General features: G+C 44.1%; 1 protein-coding gene across 1 annotated transcript in view; it reads right to left on the reverse strand.

Moving 5' to 3' along the window:
* necab1 (N-terminal EF-hand calcium binding protein 1) overlaps positions 1 to 24,852 on the reverse strand; it is a 58,791-nt gene extending 33,939 nt beyond the window's left edge. Inside the window, exons 1-5 of the mRNA XM_056298832.1 lie at positions 24,766 to 24,852; positions 21,778 to 21,802; positions 15,040 to 15,148; positions 7,347 to 7,372; positions 6,913 to 7,010 (exon numbers count right to left, since the gene is read on the reverse strand). Of these exons, the coding sequence (XP_056154807.1) occupies positions 6,913 to 7,010; positions 7,347 to 7,372; positions 15,040 to 15,148; positions 21,778 to 21,802; positions 24,766 to 24,852 (345 nt within the window). The remainder of the gene's footprint in view (positions 1 to 6,912; positions 7,011 to 7,346; positions 7,373 to 15,039; positions 15,149 to 21,777; positions 21,803 to 24,765) is intronic.
* Between the last annotated feature and the right edge of the window lie 936 nt (positions 24,853 to 25,788).

Genomic DNA, 25,788 nt, shown 5'->3' on the forward strand with positions numbered 1-25,788 from the left:
GAGCAGCAACATTTTGGGATGTCTATGCAGCTCTGTGTATGTTAGATTTTTTATTTTTTTTTGGAGGTTACATGGCAGCTTCGTGTTGTCTGATTGTAAAAGTACCACCAAGTTTTTAAGTTTTCACTGTCACAGAAATGGGGGCTGCGTATCGGTTGAAGGACATTATACTCGCTATGTAGTCAACACCACTCAATGCGAGTCCAAATCCAGACCAGGTCTTTAGGGGGCAGGTCTGAATCGAGTCCCATAAAAAAAGCTTATTGAGTCTGAGTTAAAGCTAAAGTGCGGGACTTTTACATATAAATGAATGTCTCTAACATTAAAGCCCTTGCTAAACGAGTCCACACAATGCTGACTAAGCCTATCACCACCAGGTAAATCTCTCTGTAGAGGTCACAGTTTAAAATCTGCTGTCTGGAGCGACATTCCCATAATGGCACACCGGAAGTGATGCATAGTGATCTGTTTTACATCAGCCAGCAATGCTTGGTTTGCCAGAGCTGAACTTCCGTGTGATGGAAGCGTTCGCATGCCTCTGATTGGCTTGCCTTCAGGGCTTTCTGCCAGAAAGCTTCCGGGCTTGGAAGCTATGACAGAAAAACCTAAGAAGCATCCAAGAAAAGTTTCTGATGCTCCAGAGAATAAAAGAAACTCAGCGTTCAGAGGAAGGATTAACGTCAAAAAAAGAGAAAGCGATCAACGGTGAGGACAAACACAGATAACATGTAGCTTTTCCTCATTGGAGAGTGCTCAGAGAAGAGAAGTAATTACTCTCACTGCCAGAAGGGAGAGACAAAAATTCTGCACTGCAGTTTTTAGTCCAAGACTTAAAGGAGGAAAGTCCAACTCAAGGCAAATGGGGCCAAAACTTGTGTTAAGACTGACACTAAAACAGCACAAGTCCAATTAAACACCATGACTGTAATTGTAGGAGTCTACCATAGGAGTAAAAGTCACAATTCACTAAATTTTAAGATTCAGCTAGACTTTTTTCCCCTCTCCTGCCAAGGAAGGAATGTTTTAGATTCCAAATTTCTGATGCGTCAGACACAAATTAACGATAATGAGGAAAGAAACTAATTAGATTATCTTGCACTTTATTGACCTCCTTAGGGGACGTTTGCTACTTGATCTGTCTCGGAAAACCATCACAAGTCCTCACTGTCCAAGACCGAGTCAAGTCTGAGTCATTATGCAGTGAAAGCCACATTGAGCAAATTTTCTCTTAATTTAGCAAGGCCCAATCGTTTCTTCGCTCACAGGAAACGACGCTCATTACAAGGCATGATAAAAACGAATGCAGCATTTTAGATGGAGTTTTTTTCTCAGCGATTGACCAAATGTATTTTGCTGCAACTCTGACCACCAACAAGCCATTGCTGAAGAAAAAAAACATCTAAAATCCCATGTTCATTTTTATCACACTTGGTGGCGAGCATCATTCCTGTTGCATGAATAAAGGATCACGTCTCATTTGCTAGTATTGTGACAATACTGCCCGAACTGGTTGCACCAGACCATTTGAGGAGATGAGTGGAATTAAGTGGTGTATTGAAGCTCCAGAGTTCTCCAGTTGTTGTGTACACCCTCCAAATCTTAATGAATTGATAATAACCTTCAAAATGTGAACTGGAGACCAAGTCCATACTGGAGTACTACAGCCCTGTCTTATATACAGATATACACTCCTCAACATCTGCTTTTGCATCTTGAAAAAGAAAGTTTGCAAAACAAAGCTCACAAGGTTCACAAATTTAATATCGTGCAAATAGTGGTAACACACATTTGGTCAATGTTCTTGTTTAGGAGAACCGAGCATAATTTGTAAAACATATTCTGTTGTTGGTGAGAACCCAGCCACTGAGGATGCACAAGCCAGTACATCCTTAGTGCCGGTCCCAAGCCCGGACAAATGGGGAGGGTTGCATCAGGAAGGGCATCCGGCGTAAAATCTTTGCCAAATCAAATATGCGGATCATAAATAAGACTTACATACCGGATCGGTCGAGGCCCGGGTTACCAACGACCGCCACCGGTACTGTTAACCAGCAGGGTGTCGGTGGAAACTATGCTACTGTTGGGCGAAGGAGAAGGAGAGGGGGAAAGCATGTCCAGAGGCAGCTAGAGAGGAGGAAGGGTAGGCATGTGGAGGTGAGAGTTGGAACTTTGAATGTTGGCACTATGACTGGTAAAGGGAGAGAGCTGGCTGACATGATGGAAAGAAGAAAGGTAGGCATACTGTGTGTGCAAGAGACCAGGTGGAAGGGGAGTAAGGCCAGGAGTATCGGAGGTGGCTTCAAACTCTTCTACCATGGTGTGAATGGGAGGAGTAATGGGGTAGGGGTCATTCTGAAGGAAGAGTATGTCAAGAGCGTGCTGGAGGTGAAGAGAGTGTCAGACAGAGTGATGAGTATGAAGCTGGAAATTGAAGGTTTATTGCTGAATGTTATCAGCGCATATGCCCCGCAAGTTGGGTGTGAGATGGATGAAAAAGAAGAATTCTGGAATGAGTTGGACGACATGGTGGAGAGGGTACCCAAGGAGGAGAGAGTGGTGATTGGAGCGGACTTCAATGGACATGTTGGTGAAGGGAACAGAGGTGATGAGGAGGTGATGGGAAAGTATGGAGTCAAGAAGAGAAATGTGGAAGGACAGATGGTGGTCGATTTTGCGAAAAGGATGGAAATGGCTGTGGTGAATACATATTTCAAGAAGAGGGAGGAACACAGGGTGACATACAAGAGTGGAGGAAAGTGCACACAGGTGGACTATATCTTATGTAGAAGGCACCATCTAAAAGGGATTGGAGACTGCAAGGTGGTGACAGGGGAGAGCGTAGCTAGGCAGCATCGGATGGTGGTCTGTAGGATGACTTTGGAGACCAAGAAGAGGAAGCGAGTGAAGACACAGCCGAAGATCAAATGGTGGAAGTTGAAGAAGGAAGATTGTTGTGTGGAGTTCAGGCAGGAGTTAAGACAGGCACTGGGTGGTAGTGAAGAGTTGCCAGATGGCTGGAAAACCACTGCAGAAATAGTGAGGGAGACAGCTAGGAAGGTACTTGGTGTGTCATCAGGACAGAGGAAGGAAGACAAGGAGACTTGGTGGTGGAATGAGGAAGTACAGCAAATTATACAGAGGAAAAGGTTGGCAAAGAAGAAGTGGGATAGTCAGAGAGATGAAGAAAGTAGACAGGAGTACAAGGAGATGCAGCGTAAAGCAAAGAGAGAGGTGGCAAAGGCAAAGGAAAAGGCGTATGGTGAGTTGTATGACAGATTAGACACTAAGGAAGGAGAAAAGGACTTGTACCGATTGGCTAGACAGAGGGACCAAGCTGCAAAGGATGTGCAGCAAGTTAGGGCGATCAAGGATAGAGATGGAAATGTGCTGACAAGCGAGGAGAGTGTGCTAAGAAGGTGGAAGGAATACTTTGAGGGGCTGATGAATGAAGAAAATGAGAGAGAGAGAAGGTTGGATGATGTAGGGATAGTGAATCAGGAAGTTCAGCGGATTAGCAAGGAGGAAGTGAGGGCAGCTATGAAGAGGATGAAGAATGGAAAGGCAGTTGGTCCTGATGACATACCTGTGGAGGCATGGAGATGTTTAGGAGAGATGGCAGTGGAGTTTTTAACTAGATTGTTTAACACAATCCTGGAAAGTGAGAGGATGCCTGAGGAGTGGAGAAGAAGCATACTGGTGCCGATTTTCAAGAACAAGGGCGATGTGCAGAACTGTAACAACTACAGAGGTATAAAGTTGATCAGCCACAGCATGAAGATTTGGGAAAGAGTAATAGAAGCTAGGTTAAGAGGAGAGGTGATGATCAGCGAGCAGCAGTATGGTCTCATGCCACGAAAGAGCACCACAGATGCGATGTTTGCTTTGAGAATGTTGATTGAGAAGTATAGAGAAGGCCAGAAAGAGTTGCATTGTGTCTTTGTAGATTTAGAGAAAGCTTATGACAGAGTGCCGAGAGAGGAGGTGTGGTATTGTATGAGGAAGTCAGGAGTTGCAGAGAAGTATGTAGGAGTGGTGCAGGATACGTATGAGGGAAGTGTGACAATGGTGAGGTGTGCGGTTGGAATGACAGATGGGTTCAAGGTGGAGGTGGGATTACATCAAGGATCGGCTCTTAGCCCTTTCTTGTTTGCAATGGTGATGGACAGGTTGACGGACAAGATCAGGCAGGAGTCTCCATGGACGATGATGTTCGCGGATGACATTGTGATCTGTAGCGAGAGTAGGGTGCAGGTTGAGGAGAGCCTGGAGAGGTGGAGGTATGCACTGGAGAGAAGAGGAATGAAAGTCAGTAGGAGCAAGACGGAATACCTATGCGTGAATGAGAGAGAGGACAGTGGAATGGTCAGGATGCAAGGAGTGGAGGTGACAAAGGCATCTGAGTTTAAATACTTGGGGTCAACTGTCCAAAGTAACGGGGAGTGCAGTAGAGAGGTGAAAAAGAGAGTGCAGGCAGGTTGGAGTGGGTGGAGAAGTGTGTCAGGAGTGATTTGCGACAGAAGGGTATCAGCAAGAGTTAAAGGGAAAGTTTACAAGATGGTTGTGAGACCAGCTATGTTATATGGTTTGGAGACAGTGGCCCTGACGAAAAGACAGGAGGCGGAGCTGGAGGTGGCAGAGTTGAAGATGCTAAGATTTTCACTGGGAGTAACGAAGAAGGACAGTATTAGGAACGATTATATTAGAGGGACCGCTCAGGTTGGACGGTTTGGAGACAAAGCAAGAGAGGCAAGATTGAGATGGCTTGGACATGTGTGGAGGAGAGATGCTGAGTATATTGGGAGAAGGATGCTGAATATGGAGCTGCCAGGGAAGAGGAGAAGAGGAAGGCCAAAGAGGAGGTTTATGGATGTGGTGAGGGAAGACATGCAGGTGGCTGGTGTGACAGAGGAAGACGCAGAAGACAGGAAGAAATGGAAACGGATGATCCGCTGTGGCGACCCCTAACGGGAGCAGCCAAAAGTAGTAGTAGATTCTGTTGTTGGTGAGGCTGGATGTCATACTGAGTCCCCCGTCTGCACTAATGAGCATCAGCATCAGCATTTAGCAAAACAGTTTGACTCGTAAACGTCATTTATAAACATGAGAAAAAGAGGTTGTCTCTGCTCCAGCGAGATAAGAATGAGAGCTGAGCTTTACACAGCATGCCCACATTTCTGGAACTAAAGTGTCAAATCACATACTTACCAAACACAGAGTGCAATACGAGAGAGAGCGAGAGAGAGAGAGAGAGAGAGAGAGAGAGAGAGAGAGAGAGAGAGAGAGAGAGAGAGAGAGAGAGAGAGAGAGAGAGAGAGAGAGAGAGAGAGAGAGAGAGAGAGAGAGAGAGAGAGAGAGAGAGAGAGAGAGAGAGAGAGAGAGAGAGAGAGAGAGAGAGAGAGAGAGAGAGTTTAGTCTACTACCTTTCTTTCCTCCTGTCCTCTTCACATACTTTCCAACCCGTTTTTAACCTACATCTACATCATTCCTCTTTCCTCTTGTTCCTTTCTTGAGTGATACAGGAATAGAGAGAGTGAAAGAGTGAGCTAGAAAGAGAAAAAGAGAGGATAGAGAGAGAGAGGCAAATGCCATGGGTTTGGTCAGCTACCTCTCTCCCCTGTCTTTTCTTCATCTCTCTGCATCTTCCTTATCCACTTCATTTTTCTTCTTATTTTGTCTTTCCTCCCTGGACATTAAACCCGCTCTGCTTTCCTCCACCCCCCCTTTCTACCTCCATGCTCCTTCACCCACCCAAACACCTCCTTTTCTCCCTCCCCTTCCATTACCTCCCTATACCTCGTCTCTCGCAGGAGGTGAACACCGCTAATAAAACCGCAAAACCGTTAGCCAGATCACCAAACTGAGATCAAGTGGAGCTCAAAAACCCTCGCTGAATCCCATCAAAAGCACCGTTTGTTTCATATGCAATCATGCCCCCGTTTACAAATGATCTCTGATGGCAAAAACAAAGAAAGTTAAAAGGATCACATCCTGTTTTGTTCCAGGGGATAATGGGTGGCTTCTCTTATTTGGCTCTGTAATGTAAATCCAGTCTAATGGGAGATCTGTCACAGACATGGCTCCAGTTTATTCCTTGTTCCTTTCCTATGTGTCGCCTCTGCTCCCCTGTCTGTCTCTCTGTATGTATATGTCTGTGTTGTGGGCATGGTGGTCCTCTCACTCTGGTTGCTGTTCAGCCTGCACACCAGCAATCCATCTTCTCATCAAATCAGCTGTGTATCTACCCCAGTTCTTCAGCCACTCATTGCCAGATCGTTGATTCTGCCGGTGTGGTAGATCACATTCCTAGGCCACTAAGCTTTACACACATGTTGTTTTTGATCACTGAGCTGTTTCCCGGCACCACAGGATCATTGCATGCCTGCCTGTTTCCCTGTTTGTCTCCCTGCCTGCCGATCAGTCATCCAGCCACACTTTCAACCCAGTCTTCATCCCTGCTCTGCCTTGGTTCTCCTGTTGCCAGTTTCCCTCTGCTTTCACGAGTCGTAATCCTCACCTCCACCCACCTTCACTCCCTGGGAACAGTCATTAAACCTTTTCTCATTCATTCTACTCCATAACCTTGTTCTGCATTCGGGTTCCCCTTGTTAATCGTAACAAGATCTGAGAAACCAAGCTGTGTTGCAGGAAAGCATGCTGGGGCAGATTAGCAGAGACATCTCCGAAGAGGCCAGGGTCCCACAGTGAATAAATCAAACAATATTACCGCTAACAGAGATGCTACCTGTTAGTGGGTGTACGCCATTACACCCGCTAGCATGCGGCTGCACTGATCCACTGTGGAATAGAAATCTTGAACAAGCCACTGGGATGACATTTTATGTTAAAAGTACACACACACACGCACACGAAAAGACAAGTTAATCTTTGCAGTCACAATCAGGTACATTTTACCTTCTTCGTCTTGTCCATGGCCTTCAATATGGACTTATTAAGGTCCTCCAAGGCAGCGAGGACATTCTCATATTCACCAAGATGCTGGGAGAAGTACTCTAAAAAGAGCAAAAGAAAAAAAGAGGTATTTTGTGAGTCTTAACAGTTCAGACGAGGACAGCGGGGTTGTTCTGAGAACTCATTTCCAACATTGAGGCAGCGTTTGTACGACACCTCAGACACACCTGCAGGGGTTTGGAGGTGAATCACGCAAACATGTCCACCATGGTTCATTTCTTATGGGGAAGCATTGTGGGGGAAAACGTCAAATACTATTTGCATGTGTTGCATCCTCTTGACTGCGAGGTCTGCCCAGATACTTCGAAAGTCTTGTTCAATTTCATTTCATTATTTTTCAAATGAAGCTACTTTAATGATATGAAGGTTCGACTTACCACACAATTCGTCCGTGTCCACATTGCTGAAAAACAAAAATCGAGAGATACATACATTTTAGTAAATCGCAGTACGTTTTGAATATGTGGTCATTACACAGCAACCTACAAGCAACGTGTATATATATATATATATATATATATATATATATATAGTATGTGTGTGTGTGTGTGTACATACACACAGGGTGTTGTGATGCGTCTAGTGCAGCAGTGTGTAGTTGGAGGGAAGGTGCATGTGTTCTTCCAACCCGCTTGTGTCCTTCCTGCCCTTAGCTTGCTGCCGCTGGCTAGCCTTTGTGGCGAATAGGGAAGCATCCTAGCGTGTAAGCCTTCCCTTTCCAGTACATAGCCTCTCCTTCACCAAGACTCCTGCCAGGCCTCCCCGTGGCCACACATGGTAACTGGGGTCTTGCGGCCCCAGGCTAACTTGGCAGGGGATCTCGGAGCAGCAGTGGGCCCCAGAGATATGGTGTGCAGGCCCACCCTGGTGGACACGCCCTGGCACCAATCAACCACTGCCCCGCTGCCTTGTGGGTGAGTCTGGAAGACATAAGGCTAAGGGAGCTTACCCCAACAGAAAAGCAAGCTGTGGCGGCACGCTTCGAGGCGGTTTCCGAAAAACTGGATTTCCGGCAGCCGCCTGCAGTTGTGTGGAGGTGCCGGTTGTCTAGGGATCCCCCTTGCCATCGGAACCATCTCCTCTACAATCAAGTCATGTGGCGTTGGGAGAAGGGCACCCCTCATGCCACTTTAAAAACCATCTCTGCGCAGGTATCTTCTGCTATCTGAGTCCTCAAAGGACCCACAAATAGAAGAAGATGGTCATCATCGGGCACGATGGACAACCAGCAAGCATATAGTATGTGTGTGTGTGTGTGTGTGTGTGTGTGTGTGTGTATATATATATATATAGTATGTATGAAATAGTTTGAAATCAGAACTTGAAAGGGTAAGTAAGGTGACGGATCAATTCTTTATTTATCCCTCTGCAAAAAGTTTCTCTTGATATATATCTTAATGAAGGATCTGTGTGTCTGATGAAAAAGCAGAGTTAAACGCTTTGGAAATAATTAGTAGAATAGAGTAGAATACAACTTTATTGCCCGGCCAAGGCTGGAAAATCACCTTACATCAACACAGCAAATCTCATCCGATCAAACAGAATTGTGCAGAATTCATACAACATACACAGTGTACGGCATACATTCAATGCAGAAGAGTGCAGATAAATGCAGTTTGTTCATGAAATTTTGTTGCAGTAGGAACAAAGATCCCTTCCAGAGCTTTTGTTTGCTGGGGACACTCTGTAGACCAACTCAAACTCAGTATGGAGGGGCTGTGTAGTGTCTCCAGTGATGGACAAAGCTTTCCCATGTGCAGCTGTATTGTAAAGGTCACGAGAGGATAATTTGCATTCATCCTCAGGAATGTGTGACAAAAGCCTACCAAACAGCTTATTTCTCACTGGAAACCGTTGAGAAATAGGGCTTATGTGTGTGTGTGTGTGTGTGTGTGTGTGTGTGTGTGTGTGTGTGTGTGTGTGTGTGTGTGTGTGTGTGTGTGTGTGTGTGTGTGTCAGAGAGAGCGCACAAGAGAGAGCCACGGAGAAAAACATGTGACATTGAGTGAGTGCGCATCTCAATGACGTGCACACACACGTGCACATCCCTGCTAAACTTAGTGATGACCCGTGTAAATGCATGATGCGTGTGTCCTGTTTGTCTTCTGTGCGTGCACACACTGACCGTGTGTCATTGTTCTTTCTGTATATGTCTGTTTGTGTTTTTTATCTATGGCAGCCAGTATATAAATTTCTTCTCCATCGATCCACCATGTTCATTTTGCATCATCTACACTCACTCCTAATGATGTAGGGCAAGAAACCTTCAAAGGGGAAATATAACACAGCAAATCTCTCGTATGGTTTCTTTAAAGAGGACACGAGAGAGACATCCTCATCCCCCACCTTAGTGAAGTGGGCTGGGGGTTTGCTATGCTTTTAATAGCGGTGTGGGTGAGGGATATCTGCCCTCACAGTCAAACTCCTCTCTCTCTCACTGGGGACTCTGCCCTCAGCATTGAGTTGTTGGGCCAAACAGGAGAAAACACTTTGGGCCATGGTGGAAGGACAAAAGCTAAGAGAGGTGAAACAGAGGTTGTGTTCAGAGCTGAGTATCTGAGAGAGATGCACACACACACACCGACGGCGTTGGAGACACTTTGTGAGAACGTAAAGTGCTTTATCTATCTATACCATGTCTGAGGAGGCAGCGAACAAACACAAGCTTTGCTGGAAAGGGTGTAAAAAAACCACGACAGGGGCATCCGGGAGGCGTAGCGGTCTATTCCGTTACCTACCAACACGGAGATCGCTGGACTGGGTAGGCAACGGAATAGACTGCTACACTACCAGGACACCCAATTTATGCATTTTTACATGTTTTTTCTACCTGTATAATACTCAATACGTGTGAATATTGCATGGTAGACATTAATTCCTACATTCCTTTAATGCTCTTCGATGTTCAGCCTCCTGTTGTCATGTTGTGTCTCATGTGTTTCATGCAAGCATACCACTAAACAAACCCCTATGTCTAAACTTACATGGCTAGTAAAATACGGTTCAGGCTAGTTTTAGTGTACATGAGGTTAGGATAAGGGTTAGTGTTTATGTCGTGCACGTGAACGTGCACACACGTTTGCATATGTGTTTTATGTGTGCCTACAACTGTTGTATGCATTCGTGTATTTAAAGTTATAGTATACAAGGCCTTTTAATCTTAGTCTAGCCCATCATTTTAACGAACTTATAACCTATTAATAACCATTTTAGTTTTGTTGCTGCCCCTGTAGTTCCTCCCTTATAGCTTGCACCCATTCCACCACTTCTGGATTGTCAGGCTCATCTACACCTTTTCTATTGGTGTTTACCTGTGGTAAAGGCTGAAAAACTTACATAGTACTGATGTAAGTATAATGTATATCGATATCACGCTCATGTCTGTATTTGTGTACTTTTTAGGTGTATCAAATTCTGTGGCAATGTATTCACAGTCCTCATTTGTGCTGCAGCTTCAGACAACCCAGCTAAATGACACTGCTGTCATGAACAAACATGATTGTTATGTTCTCTGAGTAATCATCCTTTCAGTCACAATTTTTTGTCTTCTCTCTCCTTCGCTGAGGAGGTGAGCATTAACAGAAGCGAGAATTCGGGGCAAATTGGGTCAAACCGGTCCTTGAGAATAGTCTTGGCAATCACGAAGAATTGACAGCCTCGGATGTTTCATGTTCTGCTCGTCGGATCTCGTCTTCTACTCAGCGCAAATGTCTGGAGGGGAGTTACACAAACGTCTCATTCACCGGTCCTCTGTCGAAAGGCGAGCTTCATTTGATCACAGATCCCTTATGATACTTAAGGCTGGACACCAGCACTTATCAGGAAATCAAGTGATGTGTAAACAGGCTGATATAAAACAGACAGCACCGCCGCATGCCGCTGCCATGGAAACCAGGATGAGTGACTCCAAATTGTTTCGGGAGTGAAGTGGAGGGCCGTAGCGGGGCCAGTAATGGCAGGATGAATGTAAAAGGTCTGTCAAAGAGTGGACAGAGGGATTGATGGATGGATAGATTATTGGATGGATGGATAGATTGTTGGATGGGGTGGGTGGGTGGGAAGAGAGATGGGTGGACAGACAGACGGATGGAGTGAATGGATGAATGAGAGGGAGGAGAACATCTTAAAATGTGGTTAATCCGTGGATAATAAAATCATTCAAGTGAGCAGATTATAATTAAATTATGAATAATCCGGCTGCTAAATACCGCATAGCTAGTTATGTAATAGATCTCTTATGTCTGTGTTTCTGCGCATATTTTCATGGTCATTAAAATTATATTACACCAAGGAATGAAAATGCCCCACCCCCCTTCTGAAAAATTGATTGGTGGCATTAGTGTAAAAGAGTAAAACCTAATAGGAGGCATTTAAAGGTAATTTGCTTCCACCAGACCTTTGCTCTATTTTTACTTCAGACAAAAACTGCAACATTTATGAGATGGGAGTCATCCGGATATGAAAATATGGAGCAACGAAAATCAAATTTTAGGGATTGAAAACCAAAACCAAAATATTTTAGAGCAAAACAAACAGTACAGTAATCAAATTTAGAATTGAGTAAGGTACTTTTTAAACTCTTTGTTGACATTCCAAAACAATTATGATCAAAATTGTTACATATACACATACATATGTATATTAAACATGCAGACCTACATTTACAGATATATATATGTATGCTCAGAAATGCATATATAGGCACATGCACATACACATGAGTAGTATAAATATAAATGGTGTACCAGGCCTTCAGACAAAGTGGGGAGCTTCAGTCTAAGAAAGTAAAGTGTCCTGTGGTGACAAGCTGACAGAGAGACAGAGATTGGTTTGACACCGCTCCCCTGTGTCCTGCAGAGAGACAAAACCAGCCACGCTCCGCCGGGAGGAGGAGGAGGAGTGTGGGGGGGGGGCATCGCTTCATACCTCGGTCTGCTGTCACCACATGGACAGGAGCACCAGGCTAATAATGGAAAAGGCTTTTTAAAACACATACCTATGGTCCCCGATTCCACACATGTATGAAATGAATAGAAAAAAGTCCTTACTGTTGTTTTCTACCACTATCTATGCGTAATACTCTGTACCATGCAACGTTACAGCACACTGAAGAATCCTACAGGGTTTCCTGTGAATGCTATATATTCTCATTTTTCAAATGTTAGAGTGACTCTTCAGTTTTCGTCTTGGTAAAAATGCACATGAAGGGCAAGAAAGTGCTGCCGAAAGCAAGAGAAAGTGCTCAATGTGATAACAAGGACAGCAAACAGTTAACTTACGTCAACTGTTTTCTTAGTTGTACATAGCAGCCGGCAGAACGACAGATTCAGATTCATTTTATTCTGTTAATCACTTATTTTGCCTCTTGGATTGAGGGCATGGTAAATTCTCTTAGTGCATGGGCACCATGTCAGGCAACGAGAAATCAAAACCCTACAGAGCAAGGAAATGCTGCTATTGAAGACCATGAGGTAGGACTGGCATCTAAGGAGATGAATGTATATGCAAAACATGTCAACTACCCTCAGTTTGTGCTGCATTTACGCTGCACTATTGTACTTTTCATATAAAACAAGTGAACAGAACAGTAAAATCTTACAGAACTGGAAGGTCAGTTAATGTTAGAGTAGAGGCTTTATTATCCCATACCGGCCATCTGTGTTGCAGCAATAGTGGAGATAGTGTATTTCGACAAAACATGTATATGTAACAGTACATAAACCCCAAATATAAAATACACAGTTAAGTAAGCAAACCATAAAGCCCATTAAAAAACCACTAAGAAACCAACTGCTGCAGGAATTCCAGATTGTTTGGCTCTATTGGTTCTACATAGCTGGACTTTATCTGCGTTTTAAAGGAAGTAGCTAAAATTCATCAAACAGAGGATGCTAGGGGTCATTCAGCCTCACTTACAGCACGTGCCCGATACTGATGGGACAAGTCAGGTAAGGGTAACGCCTATAATTTCATCTGCTTTGACAATACTGAGCATCCTATTCCTGTTCATATAGGGAAATTTCACTGATGGTTTTGTGAATGCCCAATCAATACTGATGAGTCACTGGTGGCCACTCGGGGTCGAGTATGACCATCCTCCCTCTGGGTCCTCAGGTGGGCATAGAGGCCAATCCTGGAGCCATATAATGACAGGGCGCTTGCGCATGATAGCTTTTTACGTGTAGAGGCTGATGCACCTTCAGCCACCACACTGCCCTTGGCATGGAGAACTAAGACGATTGGGGACCACCCTCTGTTGCAGCCTTCATCTGCCTTCACTGCCGTTGTGACCTGGAGACATCTTCTGCCAGTTCCACCGTTGAGGTCTTTGTTGGATTGTGCTTTGTCTGGAAACCCCACCCCCCCTTGACCTATCTGCCTTGGGTGACCCCTACCAGGAGTTAAGCTCTGGACAGCATAGCTCTTGGAATCATCAGTACACGTAAGCTTCTCCACCCCAGCAAGGTGGCGATCCAGAAGACTGATGAGTAATGCAATGGATTGAAGCAGTAAAGTCCTCACTGAGTACTATACTGATGGAGAGATCATTGTTGTCCTGCTCTCAGATTCTTTCCCACAACGCCTACATGTGCATTGCTGCATGCTAGCTTCTGTATCGTCATCTTCAGTGTTGTGGAACATAATTTACACCATCGGAAACGTAGCTTAGCCGAGAGAGGGGGGATGTGTTTTTTGAACAGCGTCTTCAGCGTAAATTAGAGTGTTAGAAACCTGCTAGGCTGTATTTAGTTTTTCTGGCCACCAAAAGACATCGCGATACGTCACTTGGCAGAAAGAAATAAAACTGTTCCACTGCATCCAGAGATGCAGAAATGATCTGGAACAAGTGCGGGTGTGTTTCATGTGCCATCTCTGCCTCAGGTAGACAGAGATAAGATAAGATAAGATAAGATAGGATAGTGTGGGAAGATGGTGGCGCGAACTCACGTTTGCGTGGCCTCACCCAGTACCAACTATGCAGTGTCTTTGTCCACGTCTACATCTAAGTTTGTGTCATCGTGTCAAGGTTTTATTTTGATCGTCGATTTTTTTCATTTGATGGCTGGGAGAGCTGGCGTTGGATCGGCTGAGGGAGCCTGGTCTGCTGCGTCCCGTGGGCCCAAGGACCACGGCCCTGCCCGGAGCTGCACCCGAAGAGGAAACACTGAGGGCGGTCTGACAGGATGTGGAAGCGGGGCAGGCTAAGCTAACTGCTAGCCCATGCAGACTGGCAGTTCAGACAGTCATCCTAGCTGGCGTTCATTCTCTGGACAGTGGAATTTTTGGACTGTGTTGCACTGAATGGACTGTGTTGTTAACTGTTTGTATTTTTTTGCTTTGTTCTCTCTTTTTTGGAATGTTTTTGGTGGTGTCGTTTTGGGAAATTTTGGGCAGGTGTTTTTATCTTTTCTGTTGCACAGCTGCAGGCTGGGAGAAACGAAATTTTGTTTCTTTTGTGTATGCAAGTACATGACTGAAATGAAAATAAATTGTTCCTGATTCCTGATTAGGTTGAAAATCAGTGAATTCTTCCCTTTAACAGTGACATGACACTGAAATGCAAGAACGGATTCAATAAAAGATCGGTAGAAGACGGACATCATCAACATTTGCCACAAAAAATGTTGGAAATAGTGTTAAGGAACATTCGTACTGGCCCAAAGGTGTGTGTGTGTGTATGTGTGTGTGCGTGTGTGTCCCCATCAGGATAGAAAAACCTGAACCCACCTAGTTTGTGGGGACATTTTATGGGTCCTCATGAGGGAAAGGGTCTACTTTAGGGTTAGGGCTTTGGTTTAGGATTAAGGTTAGAATTTGGATTAGGTTAACGTTAGGGTATGGTTTAAGGTTGGACATGTAGTTATGATGGTTAAGGTTAGGTTTAGGGGCTAGGGAATGAATGTAGTCAATGAGGGGGTCCCCACAAGTATAGGGTGACATTGTGTGTGTGTGTGTGTGTGTGTGTGTGTGTGTGTGTGTGTGTGTGTCAGCTGGGTCATTTTTCTGCACTGTCCACAGCAGAAACAACAAAAAATAGCCCCAAAAGTCCCAATGAAACCAAAGACTTACTCTGTGTTGTGGGTATCGATGGTGTGGAAGAGCTCCTTGAGTTCCTCGGCCGTCAGGACTCCATCAGAGAAATAGGCTTTGAACTCATCAAAAGACAGCTTGCCATCATCTGGGGGGCAGAGCACAAACACACCTGTCAACCTGTCAGGACAAGGAAGGCAAGGGACCGCCACCCCCACCCTGCGGTCATCCTTCGGGGTCAAAGACACAGATTTCATATTCGTCCTCTGACCCTGCTCAGCGTTCGGTTTTTTTCTCTCTTCATGCCATGGTCCCATTGTGAATGAACATTTATACAGACTTTGAAGTGAGCAACAAAATAGATGAATAAAAAAGAAGACATAGTGAAGATGGCATGTTAACAAACAGATTTGAACATTATTTTTTTTTGGTAATTCACTTTGAATTCGAAACGAAATCCTGATTTCTGTGTTTCTTCTTCTTTTCTTCTCTTGAGATTTGTTGTTTTTTTAAAATCTGAATCGAGGGTCTGAGGGTGTTACCATAGCCACCTACCTGTTGTTCATGATGCAAAGCCCTGCAGCTCTTCATTCAAATAAAAATACGAACAAACTTGACTTGAATTCAATACGTTTTACTAATCCTTTGTTGACAAAGTCTTCTGGGTCACGTCACACTTTTTTTTAAATACAAATTTCATAACAACCCACTACCAAAACTGATTTGATGATGAACGAAGAGTGAGATTCCAACAAAATGGCGGTCGGCTAGCCTAAACCGGATGCTAACGTCCTGACGAAGAATGGTAGTCAGCAAACCGACGGAAATGAAGATAATGTAGCGGGACGTCAGGAGGAGGGGCAGGCGGGAATCGAACTTGAGTTCCCGACACCCCGGGCGACCGCGCTAACCAGTCAACTACAGCAGAGGTCCCCAGCCACCGGGCCACGGACCGGTACCGGGCCGCAAGGAAACAATATGATATACATTATTCAAACGATAGATGGCTTTTAATTTGAAACGGATACTTGAAGCGTGAGCAATGACGTAATTCATAACTCATTCGGCAGACCAAGAAGAAGAAGCAGAAGAAGAAGAAGGTGAAGCTGAAGAAGAAGAAGACCAACGGTAACGAACTTCATAATTCAGAGACGGCAGCTGCTGCTAGCAGCTAGCTAGCTACCGAGAAACCATGAGTACCGGTAAAAACCAAACTTCGCTTCAGAGTTTCTTAGGAAGAGGTAGGGGCGATAAAAGGTTTAATGACGATGATAACGCAGAGCAGAGACCGCAGAGGCCGAGACAGCAAAAAAAAAAAGAAGCTTTCTTCAATAGGAAATACGACGAGTCGTACCTAAAATACGGCGTTATTTAGACCGGTACTCGCGTGCTCCGAGCCCCCTGTGTGTGATATGTGGAGACAAGCTGTCTAATGAGGTCATGAACTGCTGGGAAAGCTGCAACTAACAAGGTGGCGAAGGTTCCTCTTTCAGCTACCACTTTCTACTACTACTACCACTACCACTACTACTACCTTTGGCTGCTCCCGTTAGGGGTCACCACAGCGGATCACCCGTTTCCATCTCTTCCTGTCCTCTGCATCTTCCTCTGTCCCACCAGCCACCTGCATGTCCTTCTTCACCACATCCATAAACCTCCTCTTTGGCCTTCCTCTTTTCCTCTTCCCTGGCAGCTCCATATTCAGCATCCTTCTCCCAATATACCCAGCGTCTCTCCTCCACATATGTCCAAGCCATCTCAATCTTGCCTCTCTTGCTTTGTCTCCAAACCGCCCAACTTGAGTGGTCCCTCTAATATATTCTGTTCCTAATTCTGTCCTTCGTCACGCCCAGTGAAAATCTTAGCATCTTCGACTCTGCCACCTCCAGCTCCGCCTCCTGTCTTTACGTCAGTGCCACTGTCTCCAAACCATACAACATAGCTGGTCTCACAACCATCTTGTAAACCTTCCCTTTAACTCTTGCTTGTACCCTTCTGTCGCAAATCACTCCTGACACTCTTCTTCACCCACTCCACCCTGCCTGCACTCTCTTCTTCACCTCTCTACCGCACTCCCTGTTACTTTGGACAGTTGACCCCAAGTATTTAAGCTCATATGCCTTCGTCACCTCCACTCTCTCCACCTTGACCATTCCACTGTCCCCCCTCTCATTCACACATAGGTATTCTGTCCTGCTCCTACTGACTTTCATTCCTCTTCTCTCCAGTGCATACCTCCACCTCTCCAGGCTCTCCTCAACCTGCACCCTACTCTCGCTACAGATCGCAATGTCATCCACGAACATCATCGTCAATGGAGACTCCTGCTTGATCTACCACTTTCAAGGAGATGAAACTGGTGAGTTGCAATGTTGTTATATGTATGTTATGTTAATGCGAGGAAAATATGCGCTGTGTTTAATATCCAAACCTTTAAATGTTATGATACTGCTGACTTATAAGCCTAACCTGTATTCCAGTCGTTATTAAGCCACCCCTGCCTCTCCCCCGGTCCGCCAGAATATTGTCAATATTAAACCGGTCCGCGGGGCAAAAAAGGTTGGGGACCCCTGAACTAAAGGGTCCAACCTGTTAGCCAGGGGCTAGTGAGTGTACACATCCGTGGTCGTACACTGTTAGACTACTCCCCTCCTTCGTGCTTCTGCATACCAGCTCCCCCTCATGCCTCCGAGCGCATATGCATCCCACCCCGCCACCAAATGTAGCGGGAATTCAGGAGGCAGGCAGGAATTGAATCTGGGTTTGCCCACACCGCGCTAACCAGTCAACTAAAAGGTCCGACCCATTAGCCAAGGGCTCGCGAGTCTACACAACTGTGGTCGTACACTGTTACAATAACAAAATCAAAACTCACCAATAGAAACATTAACTACAAGCAGATATAATCGCCTTTTTTTTTTGGACACGGAAAAAGGCTAGTTGATGAACTTTTTTCTTTGTCAACGAAATTAACATCAATTCTCAGATACTGTGAATTTCCAGTGGCTGAATGGACGAAAGTTGGTAAGCAGTGGTGGGAAAATATCATCAGTGATGATGAATAACAAGAGGGATCATTTGTTGAGAACAAATGAGCCCGAAAAATAAGGGGGCTCGCGAAGCAAATGAATGGACCGACCTGACAACTCCCACAAAAAAAAAAAAAGGTGTTCCCCGTGAAGACTTAAAGTAGTTCAAAATGACTCAGGTTTAGATATGAACTATAAAGAGGTGTTTGATAGCCGTGATACTTGAATATTGTTAATAAATATTTGAATTCAGATTTCACTAGGCGCGCTCTGAAGGTGAAGTTCATCATGGCTGTCATGTTGCTGTATAGCTACGTCTTCACTTGAAGCCGCTTTTGGAACATCCCCGCACACGCGCACACACACACACACACACACACACACACGTGTCACCCCCTCGGGTCAGTAGACAAACTGTGTCGGCCCCACAGTGACTCATTCATTGCTGCTTTTCAAAATAGTCCCAGCAGACTCCTGAAATAAAACTCTAATACATCAGGTGGGATGACGTCTTCCTATTTCACCTTTTCACGTAAACTCAACTCAGCCACCGCACGGGGACAGTCGTGTCACAAACATGAGGTTCATAATCCCAAACTAATTTTAAGAAAGTAGAATGTTCTTCTTCTGCAGTTACCGAATCAGAAGAATCATCATGTTTATTGGCCGTGTAGGTTTTCACTACATGGAATTTGACTCTGGTTTCGTGGCTCTCGGTGTACTTAACATAGAATAACAACACTACAACACAACAATCTTAAGATATGTAGGGTCCGCGGTGGTGTAGTGGTCTAAGCATCGGCTTTGTGTCGATGCAGTTGCCCACTGGGGACTCCCCGGTCTCGTCAGATCCGACTATGGCCGGATTCGATGAAGCAGCAATAATTGGCAACGCTGTCTTCAGGAGGGGGGCGAAGTCGGCTTGTGTTCGTCACATGAATGCGTCTCTGTGTGTGTGTCGGAAAAAGCAGTGGTTCAGCCTGGAGTCGCGTCGTCACGAAAGTGGCGAGGCATCTCCTTCGAGACTGCCGGCCGGAGAGATGCAGTTGGGGAACGCATCCAGTACGAGGGTGGGTGTTTGAATTAGAATAGGGAGCGTTTGGCCACTAAATTGGGAGAAAAGGGAAAAATCAGAAATAAATGTATAAAAAAAAAGATATGTACACAAGGATTGATTTATATACAGGTGAAATAAGAGGTGATAAAGTGCAATAGCGCAGAGAATATATCAGATATGCTGAAATAGATGTTAGCAGGTTACTTACATACATGCCTGAGGTAGATGGACATGACAGAGCGTACCAGTACACGTACAATGTACAGTACAGTCGGTTTTACTCATTTAATAAACACCAACACATATCTGATTTAGTTTCCTGCATGGGTGGGAGAGCAAAAACACACGAATCACTTGTTTTTGGCCAAAATTTCTTGAGAAGCTCAATTCCGGTGTATAACAATCTAAAAATGAATAAATCAAAATCTACCTGATTTGATGATGTTGCTTTGAGAATCTGTGCTATTTAATATAGCCCTGTGATGGCCTGGCAGCCTGTCCAGGGTGTCGCCCCACCTGCCGCCCAATGACTGCTGGGATAGGCTCCAGCATCCCCATGACCCTGAGAGCAGGATAAGCGGTTCGGATAATGGATGGATGGATGGACTTTGAGAATAGACCCTGTGAGTGTTTCGGGTGACATGTCTGACGTGTGCAGCGGGTGCAGATACTGTAAAATGGATGAAGGAATCAAGCTTCAGGAGTCATTTATTATAGTGCCTTAGTTACGATTTTTTGTTCTCTAAAAATACTGAATTGTGTGTGTTATAACTCATGTTGATATAATGAGGTTAGGGTTAGGGTTTTTAGAGAACAAAAAATCGTAACTAAGGCACAATAATAAATTCAGTCAAATGACAATAAAAATAACAAAATAAAATTTTGTTAACTAGAAAATATTAAACACTGTTCATTGCATGATGTTGTTGAATCAGGGAATTGGTGTGTCCATCACGACAAAGCGTCCTAATTGACTTTCCATTGGCATTGTTTCCGTGGTGCCGGCACGTAATTTTAACACATTAACGCGCCACCACCACGTAATGCGAGTGTTAAGAGGTCGTGGTCATTTCACGTATTTCTGTGAGATCAGGTTGTGTGTGGGGTACATGAGCTAGCTCTGCGGGGGTCCCACGAATCTCTGACTTCACTCCAGCGGGGCGTGTTTCTGGACCTTGTTGACCAGTTCTCTATAGCCAGTTAGCCTGTCAAACACACAGGTTGCCAAGTACATGTCTAAGTCGAGCCAAAATTAGTTGCTTGAGTTTATGTTAGCTGTTTATGGACAAAAGTTGGCCGATGAAATATCGCAGGCACCATTTGTGGCTGTGCAAGCTGATGAGACAACCGACGTGGCATGTGTAAGCCAGTGCGTGATTATGCTCAGGGAACAATCTGAGAACAATCTTCAGAGCACTTTTTCTGAAACATTGAAATGAACACAAATAGCCATCACAGCCGCCATGACATCTGCAGTCAGAGAGGAGTTTTGGTATACTTGAGAGGATCAAATCATTCCTCTGAAGTACTATGGGGCAGGATAGGCTGAACGCCCTGGCCATGCAGTGTATTGAGCGGGATTTCATCCAAAAATCACCAGACTTCAATGACATGGTGAGTAACCTGTTTGCATCCCAGAAAGGTCGTCGATGTGAGCTTCTCCTCAGATAAGGTAGACCCAAGCCTATAGACCTCTTAAAAGACCATCAGACACATTTAGCTTTCTTGTCTGCATATTGCTTGTCTCTCTTCTATAAAGACCTTTATTTTTGCTGCGCTTATCAAATTGTTTTATTCAGGACATGTTTGACAGTGTGTTGCAAAACAGTTGTGATAAAAACAGTTGCAGTATTTATTGGCAGTCATTTCCGTTGGGACACATTTTGTTGTGCATCCTTAGGTGAGCCCTTTTCTGACATTGTAGGCTACATGATTCTGCATTCTGTTCTTTCATGTAGCATATCATTCCATCATTCATGCACATGTTCTTGTTAAAATGGCATGTGTTAATGTGTACAGAGAAAAATAGTCAAATGGTGTGTGTATGTACGTATGTGTGTGTGTGTGAGAGAGTTTTTTGGCATCAGGCCATTATACTTCCCTGTACTGTTGTTGTAGAGCACTTGCTAGAACAAGGTCTATAGTGTCGTTGCTCTAACTTGGTATCTCAGATGTTGCAATGCCTGGTTGGGGAGCTTCTTTGATTGACATCCCCAAGGATAATCATTCATTCACCGGCCCTAATCCACAGCAAATGGTTGGAAAGGTGAATCAAAAAAACATGTCCTGTGACTACCCAGCCATCGAACCTAAATATTTTAAGATATCAACTACCAACTGTTTGGTGACGCGAGGGATGTAATTGGTTCCAAGAGAAGAAGAAAAAAGACATGGTTTTTGATTGGTTGCCACTCCGGTACGGAACCTTGTTGGGCATTGTCAGTCTCCTGTTTCCATGGAAACTAAAAGTATCAGCAGAGATCCATGATCAGAATTTCATTGAGAAAGTGCGTCTGTTTCCACAGATCCCTTTGACACATACACGGGGACGGAGCGCAGCCACAGTGGCAATGTGAACACAAGGGCAAATGGAAGTGTGTGTGTGTGTGTGTGTGTGTGTGTGTGTGTGTGTGTGTGTGTGTGTGTGTGATGTATGTGAACGTACAATCTGATAAATTGTTTGATTCTTACCGTTTTTATCTGCTCTCCGTAAGATCTGAAACAAGAAAGAGCAAGGGAGGATTGTCATTGACTGTTCGACTTCATCAAACAAGTTTTTTTTTTTTTAAAACAAACGGCCGTACGTTTGAGCATACATGCTCATATGTGCACTGGTGCTTGTTTTCCACTGTGCACATGCATTCTGCATGTGCGTGAACACAGATTTGTTTCGTTGTGTGTGTGTGTGTGTGTGTGTGTGTGTGTGTGTGTGTGTGTGTGTGTGTGCACGAGTGCACGCACATGCACCATTGATCATACTCTCAAAGACAGTGAGTCTTTAAATGATTGATAGTGCAGTCGTGGAGCCCAGCGGAGATAAAAGCTACACTGCCAGTGACCACATTAGCTTTAAAAGGTTGGGATCACCAACCTCAAAACAGTATTGCCTACCGTCTTGGGCCTAGGTCTAATGTTTTATCACGTTAATTCACTGTTTGTGTCTGAGATATACATTTATCATGGCTGTCTCGACAAACAAAAATACCCCGTTCTATGTGGGCACAGAAGGGGTCATGAGAAACTGAGCTGTGCTATAAGCAGGGGGGAAAAAAAAGAAAAATTCCAGCACATACACCACCTTCTGTCTCTTGGCAAGCTCTCCTGTTTGCAGCCATGCGTTATTTTGTCAACTTTATCTCTGTCAATCAGTCTCTGTCTCTTCTGGCGCGAGGTATATCTGTATCCGTGAAATTTCTGTCTCACCATTTCCTACCCTCCTGTTCCCTTTCTCTTTGTCAGAGAGACTCTACTCCGTCTTCATCAATCAGCCTTAATTTTGTCATATTAATGTCTCATATTTCACATCAGTCCCCGGCTTGTTCTCTGTTTATCCTGTCTATGAATTTAAGCCAGCCACAGACCTACTTTTGTCTGCACTTGTTCATTTGGGGTCATACTGTTTTTAATGGATTTAATGGTTTTAATGGCTGCAGCCGGGCGTTGAATGGACTCGCATCTCATCTAATTTTACTTCATCTCATCTCATTTTACCTCATCTCATCCCATTTCATCTCATCCAAGCTCACCTCATCTTATTTTGTTTAATCTCATCTCATCTAGTGCTGGGCAATATGGAAAAAGTTATCGCCATAATCACAGGACGTCTTTACATGATATGTATATATTACGATATCTGCTTACGTATGCCAAAATACCTTGTTTAAGGTTTATCATTGAACTGTTTGACCATGTAAAGTGAAATATCAAATCAAACCCATTTTTCAAATAATACTCCCTTCAAAAATTTCAGACCTCATTTTGTGAGAATTGTTTTGGTAATAGAGTCCAGTTATTGATTTAGACAACAGAATTGTGTTCCGCAATATGGCAATATCCATATTTCATCCCAATTTATAATACTGTTGGAAGATGATAATTGCTAATATTGAATTATCTCATCTCATCTCATCTCGCAGTCAATCTCATCTTGTTCAGTCGCATCACATCTGAGGTTCTCATATATTGCTGGGATGAAAGATCCCATTTTGATTTTTCCATAAAAAGGAAGTTTTGGAGGATCACCAGGGCCAACAATGTGCAGGAAAAAATTATTAAAAGATCCTGTTATTCTCTACCAGAAGGAAATACATGTTTCGAGCAAGCAGGTGTGTTTTAATGACATATGAGCAATAATAAGCAGAATGACTCAAAGGCCCATGTAGTAGGTGTCAAAAAAAGAGAGACGAGAAACAACATGCTTTCAATTGACTCCCATGAGATGATGAGTTGCGGTTGCGTTCCCTGTCGATCTGAGCCGTAACATACAAGAAACGCTCCACATCAATAAAACGTTTGATCTGGTGTACTGAGGGTTAGATATGGCATGCGAACAGCTTGTACTTTGCTGGGATTGGTTTGAATATCCTGACAGGGTGGGCGATGATTCTCCCTGCTGGTTTCCACCGCTTCTCTACCTCTTTCCTTCCCAGGCACTCAACACAAGTACATGTCCACGGTTAAGGCATCAAATGTGAGGGGATGATGGGATTATAATTAGGTGCTGCATCCTCAGGCTACAGAGGAAGCAGTGCCATTTTATGGGGGGGGGGGCTCTTTGGAGACGACCACTTGAGGAGCCTCAGTTCTGCTGATATAGATGAGGCCATGTTAAACCGCCTGTTAGCTGGCAGAGACATGTGAGCTTTAGGATCACGACCAAAAACACTTGCAAGTCTCATTATGTTGAATTATATTATATTATGACGCCTGTTTTCCCCAACTATTTCCGTTCTTTGTTATGTAAGTGTTTGTGCCTGATAAATATACCTCTGTGTGTGTGTGTGTGTGTGTGTGTGTGTGTGTGTTTCATTTCAGATACACGTTTTAAGCATTGTTTTACATAATCCTACTGAATTTGACACATTAAGAAAAAAAATCTGATGCTCTATCTTAAAATTCTGATCAGTGTCTTTAAGCTGATATGTTCGTCAAATAACCTTCCTGAACAACCAGGTTGTTAAATTGTTGCGTTTTAAGCACTGCCACTTAAATGGATGGCCAGCTAAATGTGATGCCCACGGCATGTAGTAAGAAGCGGACATGTTAAAGGTCAGGCTTGTCAGATTAATTCACTGTCTAGAAAATCGTGCCTTTTTTTTTTTTACATCACAGGCACATCAGTGGGATTTATATCCATGGTTAAACGTTACCCAGGTTCAAGAAGGCGAGTCTATAAAAATTAATTTGAATATCAATATGAAAAGTGAATTAACTGTTTCAATAGCCTTCCTAACCTTCATCTTACTAAGTTGTTCTTCAGAGCCATGTCAACGTAAAGATGTGTTGATATAAGCATATTCAATTAAAAAAAAACAAATTCATTGATTTTACAGTATAGCTTCTTTAGATACCATGGTACCTAATGCAAAGTTTTTGCGCTCGACCAAAGAGAGTGTTGGCGCACAGTGTGCGCACGAGGACCGCAGTGTGGACACATCTCAAGTGAAAAACGGTACTCACATCAATGAAAATGGACATTCCTTTTTTAAGCTCCATTGGGCTGCTGACCTCCTCCGCGAATAACTGCACCTCCTCGGAACAATCCATCTTGCGAAAATGTGATCTCAGATGTGAACTGAAGTGACAGTGTGCGTCTCTCCTCTTATGTCATCAGTTTTGGTGTAGCTATAACCTCTGAGAGGAGCGACTCTCAACAGTCTGAACCCGCTGTATCTCACGCACCACCGTCACCGCCAGCGGATGCGTCCTGTTATGCCAAGTTTTGTATCCCCCCCCGAAAAAGTATGTTCCCGCGTTCCCGCGGCGACGCAGATATGTGGAAGCACGTTCAAGAGTAGACCTTTTTTTTCTCTCGCATTTTTTACATCATCGACACGGTTTTAAGAAAAAGGTAGCGTACTGAGAGCAGGCGACTAGCAACTGGAAAAAATTGCTTGTGCGTTTCGTATGCTACCTTGTTGTAAAACCGTGTTGACAACCTAAAAATTGTAATGAATATATATATATATATATATGTAAACAAAATCAATTAAACGTCTACATGTTGGTATTTTTCATTTGCTTACGTGAAATGGAAATGTAAGGTCTGCTTTATAATGGATGGACTTTATAATGGATGCGCATCCCCGCGACGCCGCTGGTCGCATGGGGTACATATTCTTTCGTGTTTACAAAATATGCCATGACAATCCAAACTCGCTTACGCCGCAGGTTGTTGCAGACGCGCGTCTGTGTAATGCCGATGTTTCAGCCCCACTCATCCAATGACGACTATATCTATATCCATATCTCTCTCTGTATATATATCTATATCTCTATATATGTCTGTCTATCTCTGTCTCTATATATATAGATGTTATCATGCTGCTTTTACATGTGCCGTTTATTTCATACAGAATAATGCAAGTTCGTGTCATTTTGATATTTTGACATCATAGGTAACGTCATTACTTTCAGCCCGAGACCAACACGACTGAAGCCGTATCACTGCAGAGAGACGTAAGTCAGTAAATGTTACTGAAT

The sequence above is a fragment of the Lampris incognitus genome, chromosome 18 (genome assembly GCF_029633865.1).
Source record: "Lampris incognitus isolate fLamInc1 chromosome 18, fLamInc1.hap2, whole genome shotgun sequence".
In the NCBI taxonomy this organism is placed as follows: Eukaryota; Metazoa; Chordata; class Actinopteri; order Lampriformes; family Lampridae; genus Lampris; species Lampris incognitus.